The following is a 6,916-nucleotide window of genomic DNA, read 5'->3' on the forward strand; positions in this document are numbered from 1 at the left end:
ACCCTGATCAAAGATAGGAAGTAGTGGAGTAAATATTTTGTTACTGTACTTAAGTACATTTTTCTGGTATCAGTACTTTACTCCACTACTTATTTTTCTGACGACTTTTTACTTTTACTTCTTACATTTTGAACACAAATACCTGTACTTTCTACTTCTTACATTTTGAACACAAATACCTGTACTTTCTACTTCTTACATGTTGAACACAAATACCTGTACTTTCTACTTCTTACATGTTGAACTCAAATACCTGTACTTTCTACTTCTTACATGTTGAACACAAATACCTGTACTTTCTACTTCTTACATGTTGAACCCAAATACCTGTACTTTCTACTTTTCTCATTTTCCAAACAGGCTGGTTCCTTTAGTCTGAATGTGTGTTTGGTGGCGTGATCATTATTATTTAGAGTCATTGCGTGCCTATTGATTTGAACACGATCCGTGTATCCATCATTTCCTGGTCTTCTCTAAAGAAGAGGGACCAATGGAAACGTTGTCATGTTGCCGTTGTTCACCATGGAAACATTCATTAGCTAACAATGACATTATTGTTCTATTAATATAAAGGGAGGTCAGGTACTCTTTAAAAACAGCTGCTAGTTATGGGTACTTTTTACTGAAGTACATTTCAAAGCCTCTTTACTTTGACTTGAGTAAAGAAGTTTAGTCAGTACTTCTACTTTCACCAGAGTATTTTTAAACACGAGTATCTGTACTTCTACTTGAGTAAAGGATGTGGGTACTTTTGCCATCTCTGTCCATATTGACACTCACTGTTTACTGAGAGTTATTTCCCCTTAAAATGGACAAAAGCAGTCAGTCAGGGAAAGACACTGACTTTATACGCCTTCACAGCATACCTCTTTCCACCATAGATTTATTTGTGCTGTTCGTCTGTAAACTAAGACGAGGGTCAGTTTCTGACCTCTGATGGTGGTCCGGATCTCCGTCTGTCTGCTTTGTTCCTGGGTGGTCTTACATGGTGCATAAAGCTTAAAGAGATATTAAGAAGACTCAAAAGATGGTATTAATGTTATGAAACCTGATCTTTAGCATGGCATATGTCACTGATAAAGATTAAATGAGCAGCATGTGAATTAATCTCCGTCCTCGGACTTATAATTGAGAAGTCATGTGGAATTAATGTGATATATGAACGTACGCCAGCATCAGTAATGGCTCCAGCATTTCATCTCTATCAGTTGTGACATGCTGAGACAGGGGAGATACACAGTGTCTCTCCGTGACATCTGTGGCAGTAATTTAAGTTTTCATCTTCAACCGGTTCCAGGACTCCTCGTGCCTTCACATGAAATCAAAGACCGGAGGAAAATATTCACGGTATAAACGGAGTGATGTGTGGAACACGAACAGATGGCAATCACAACCCAAGACAAGAAGGGAAAATGGAAAATGATATGTGAACGTTTTGATATGCAATGAAATACGTTTTCCTCTTCTAACGGGAAATAGTGTTTATAGAGATGTTGAGATTATGTCAAGGCACACATCCTTTTCCAATGAGCACACAAGGGGATGAAGTGGGCCTAAAGTGAGCTACAGATACACCAAATGTACTTTAATATCCAAATGTGTTCCTCCTCAACATGATTAGTCCAAGTAATAACAAATTGGTTAGTATTAGCATAAATAAACCCATTGAAAGACACTTTATCACTCATTAAGGCCCTATTTGATGATTAATTTAATACATTTTGAAGACTTTTTATGCATAAATCCTCTTCGTCATGTTCACAAAATGAAATGTGAAAGTTTTGATATGCAATGTAATACGTTTTCCTCTTCTGACGGGAAATAGTGTTTATAGAGATGTTGAGATTATATCAAGGCACACATCCTTTTCCAATGAGCACTCAATGGGCTGAAAACATGGGATAAAGTGAGCTCCAAAATATACTTTAATAACCTAATTTGTTCCTCCTCTGCAGGTGAACAACATTATTGATCCTCTCAATAACAAATTGGTTAGTATAAGCATAAACAACCCCATTAAAGTCATTTTTAACACCAATTAAGGCCTTATTATAGGGCTGTCAAGTTAACGCTTTAATAACGCGTTAAAGCAAAAAAAAATTAACGCCACTAATTATTTTAACGCGATTAACGCTTTTTTTTTTTCCTCGGCCGCCACGTAGTTTCAGACTGCATCGAGTTTAAAATACCATCTACAAGCTGATGCTGACAGCCCCGCTCCTGCCGCCCGCTTGTAGCAGACCCTCTATGGGACCACACTTCCACGCTCACCGGCAGGCACCGACTGGCCATCGGGAGGACCGGGAGGGTGTGTGTATGTGTGGCGCGAGAGAGAGACCTTACGTGTATTGTTGTTGTTGTTTTTAGCATCTGGTGCTAGCTAGCTGCGCTAACGGATATAAGGAGCTGTTTCAATGAAAACAGAGGAGTGACATTTCGCCGACAACTGCGCCAAGCACTTCACTTTATGCAGGTAGCCAGACAGTGGGAAATTGTACGAACAGTCAGCACACTCAGCACGGATAGTGCGCGCAACATGATTGCAGCGTCCAGGCAGCTCCCGTTCGAGCATTATGCCTTGAGTTACACATAGCTCCAACGATCCATCACACACACACACACACACACACACACACACACACACACACACACACACACACACACACACACACACACACACACACACACACACACACACACACACCATTTGTATTGTATTATTGTATGAGAGAGGTTCCAGGTTGAATTGAGGCGAATATTTGTAATGTTCAGAGGTTGTTGTGTTTAATATTCATGAGAATATTTGTCATTGTTCAAATGATAATAAACATTTGCATAAATCATATTTGTCCACTCATATGTTGATAAGAGTATTAAAAACTTGAAGAATATTCCTCTAAGGTAGGCCTACATTTAGAACAGACCAAAAATGTGTGATTAATTTGCGATTAATCGCGATTAAATATTTTAATCGACTGACAGCCCTAATTAATACATTTTGAAGACTTTTTATGCCTTAATTTCGTCGTTAACACACAAATCCTCTATTTTGATTGACCTTTCTCTCATGACACTTTGATAAACTCACTTACTTTGAGCCTCTGTTCCCATTTAGGTAGTTATATTTCATACTTGATGTCTTCTCGTCTTATTTTTATTGACCTGTCCATCACAAAATAAAACTACAGTAAAAGAAAGTACAGAAATAATCAAGACGTGTGCACCAAATCATTTTAATATAACAGCATTCAGTCTGTTGTGTGTAACAGTGCAATAGCATGCTAAAGAGCAAACAAAAATAAATGTAATATCCGTACTCTGGAGTTATATTTGGACAGTTTTTATCGTACAGTACAATGTTTATGAAATATCTGTGAAAAAAGTATACAATCTTTTTTCAGTATGAAGTATAAAAATAATTGTCTCTGTACACATATTGAAAAGGTCCAGCGGTTTGCATAATAGTTTGGATCAGAGCCTCTGGAGTTCGTCACTATAGACCTGTGGAGAGAGAGGGAATATAAAGTGTTAGAAACTTAAATATGAGACGTTTAATAAGGAGGGAAAGCACTCGGGAACAGACGTGAAATATTTGAAGTCAGAGACAAACATGATCTACTCTTTACTCTCTTTCAACCCCAAAGTTTTATGTCAGAAATGTTGTGTGAAAAAACTAAAGAAATGTAAAAAAAAAAGAGTACTGTCTCAATATTCACACCAATGACATTGTTTTCTCTTGACTCTGAAATGTACGTCCAACGTATTAAGCAAGGAAATCACTTCAAAATGAACTCAAAATGTGTCGAAATTGGCCCAATGAGAGTTAAAACGGGCACTTTGGTCCACTTCTGAAATGGGTTCAGCATCCTCAATAACCCCAACCCCTTGAATATATCTTCCAAACTGGTCAAGCAGCTGGTGAAATATTGTCCATATAGGCTAATAAACGCATATATGCAAGTTAGCATCCAGCTGTTTTACATTTTTTTACTCCACTATATTTATCAGACAGCTTTTTGCAGATTCAGATTATAAGCTTATACTAAACATAAATCAACTAATAAATACACTTTGGCAACATAATTAACATAGCCAGCAGCAGTTTATAAAGTACTTGTTATTTTCAATGTGTTTTTAGGATCATTTATTAACATGCACTGTCCCTGTTGTTAAGACTTTGAGTTGGATAACGAGGCTTATGATTCTAAAACGGGCCGTTATGATATTTTTGTATCTCAGCTCATTTACTAATACTTTTGTACTTTTACTTAAGGAAGAAGGAATCTAAATGCAGTATCTTTACAATTAAGCATAGCTACTTTTACTTAAATACTGGATAGCGAGGCAGGGTGCAGACTCAGTATTCCTCAGTGAGTTTTGGGAGGTTGAAGCTGTATATATAAAATATTATATATACAGTCTATGATATTGGCCCATTTAGAGTTGAAATACTTCTGGTTAGAACATATTATATTCTGGAGAGGTTAGAAATGGATTTAGCATCCTCAATACCTGCAATAACTCAGCAAAGCATTCATTGAAATATTGTCCATAGGCTAAAGTGCTTATATATGCTAAAAAACAACTATCATTTCTAAATGCTTGGGACCCATACTATACATTTCTAATGTCCAACGCTGGTGTACTCATCATCGTTATAAATCCAGCTAATATATATATGATTCTAAAATGGGCCGTTATGAGTACTTTTGTACCTCAGCCAATTTGCTAATACTTATGAAATTTTACTTAAGTACTTCTTAGCATACGTGTGCTTTTGTTTTGAAATCACTTCCGAGAGTTTCGCCCCGCCCCTCGCTCCAAGGACCATTTAGTAAGGCAAAAAGTAAAAACGCCTCTCAGACGATCTTCCGTTAATTGTTTAATAAAGACAAATAAATGGTCCGAAGATACACATTATGAGTACTTTTACTTGGGGTACCTCAGCCATTTTGGTAATACTTATGTATACTTTGACTTAAGAATGAACTTAAATGCAGTATTTTTACAATCAAGCATAGCTACTTTCACTTCTTCCCCCTCTTCTCCACATGCCTGCTAACAGACTCTGATCTGGGTGCAGACTCAGTAATCCTCAGTGAGTTTTGGTTGAATCTGTGAGGTTTTCTTTGAGCTCTGAGTGTGTTTGTGCCTCAGAAGAGCCTCCAGACGGGCTCTCTGACGCTGCTCCGCCACAAGAGAACAACCGCAGACAGACCTCACTTCTCACCAGACAGACTTTCTCCCAACACCACATGTTGGGAGGAAACTCACAGTGACTTCATGGAGCCTCGTGGTGTCATTGAACGCACCATAAATGAAGGTGGAGGCAGCCGGTTATTACAGTTAGCGTGTCGTGGCTCTACAGATGAGCTCACCGGGACTACCAAGCGTGACTTGGTCCGCTATACGCGTATAAACTATAAGCAATAATCCTGATCTAATAACAGAGGTTTGTTCTTGAATCAACTTTTTTAATGAAAATCTTTATTGTCATTTCCCTTTTCCAGGAATCTCAATAGAAAACAATTAGATATTCATTATTAATGCCATAATGCTTATTTCTCCAATGAGATATCTGCCAATCAGAAGTTAAATCCATTTCTCACTTATTCTAAGAATGTACTTAACCCACTAAAAGGATTTCTATTCAAATAATCCAGAAATTACGTAAAAACAATAACTCATCCCTCTCGTTCAGATTAATGTGCTCAGGTTTTCTTTCAGGTAGAAAGGTTTAGGTGCAAATCGTGTAGAAACTCTCACTCTCAGACTCTGGAGAATTGATGATTTGCTCACCTGAAAACAATGACCTCTTTTTGGCATCTCGAGCACCACCTGTGGAGAAACACAGACAGGAAGTGGGTCAATCATTTTAAAGGGTTCCTTAAGTCTTTTCTCAACCTATTTAAGTGTCTAAATGACTAATGGGGACAATTAGAAGTATTTGCTTAATTAGCTGCAGACCCTAAACTTGTTGCTATGTACTGTAGCATGTGTGTTGTTGTTATTGTTTAGAGCCTATATGTTGCATGTTTTAATGATTTAATTATCCTGATATGTTTATAATTAGTTTAAAACGTGTCGAGGGACTACAGATTAAAAAAGCCTCTCTGCTAACTTTGGCATATATACAGCTACGTTTATTAAAGGGTTCTTCCCCTGTCAAATAAAGAAATACAACTATCTTTAAAAATACAACTATCTTTAAAAATACTTAAACGCATTTTTAAAAGTTATCAACAATTAAAGGAATGGAATAAAAAGATAGAGAAATGATCATTTCCGAAAAGGTTGACGCGAGCACACACTATACTATAAATGTCGACAAACAGTTCCTCCTTCACATCTTGATAGAGACTTATAGAACCTAGACTGACCATACCCAGGTCTATACAACGAGACATGGCTGAATTCGAAGTATATTGGTGACGACGTCGTTTCCTAGACACTCATTACTACTTGCTAAAGTTTTAATTAAATACAAACATTTAAGTCCTTTACAAGGTTTACTGAGTGATTGTAGAGAGCGAACAAGTTTACTTCTCGTACCCCTTATGTCGAGAGTCAACTCAGTCCTTTGTGCCAATCAAGTTGCTTCTAGTTTGTACACACAAAGAGAGTTTGACCTTATAAAGGAGGTTGTTTGTTGAGGAGGCGACAGATTTTATGTTCATAAGGATTACCCGTGATTTCAGGACGCAGCCTGTTTCGGAAACACCGCACTCTCTCTGGACTCCCTCACAACACACACACCGCGACTGCCACACACCACACCACTACACACACACACACACACTTACACACACATCAACACACGACACACACACAACAACACACTCACACCCTACACACACACACACACAACACACACACACACACAGAACACACACACACACATACACACACCACACCA

General features: G+C 37.8%; 1 protein-coding gene across 1 annotated transcript in view; it reads right to left on the reverse strand.

Moving 5' to 3' along the window:
- Window positions 1-3,163: 3,163 nt before the first annotated feature.
- The window catches only part of cunh8orf34 (chromosome unknown C8orf34 homolog), a 24,116-nt gene continuing 20,363 nt past the window's right edge, over window positions 3,164-6,916 (reverse strand). Inside the window, exons 3-4 of the mRNA XM_010778410.1 lie at window positions 5,800-5,838; window positions 3,164-3,501 (exon numbers count right to left, since the gene is read on the reverse strand). Coding sequence (XP_010776712.1) covers window positions 3,494-3,501; window positions 5,800-5,838 — 47 coding nt within the window. The 3' untranslated portion in view covers window positions 3,164-3,493. The remainder of the gene's footprint in view (window positions 3,502-5,799; window positions 5,839-6,916) is intronic.

This window comes from Notothenia coriiceps, unplaced genomic scaffold (genome assembly GCF_000735185.1).
Source record: "Notothenia coriiceps isolate Sejong01 unplaced genomic scaffold, NC01 NC01_scaffold00019001, whole genome shotgun sequence".
Taxonomy (NCBI): domain Eukaryota; kingdom Metazoa; phylum Chordata; class Actinopteri; order Perciformes; family Nototheniidae; genus Notothenia; species Notothenia coriiceps.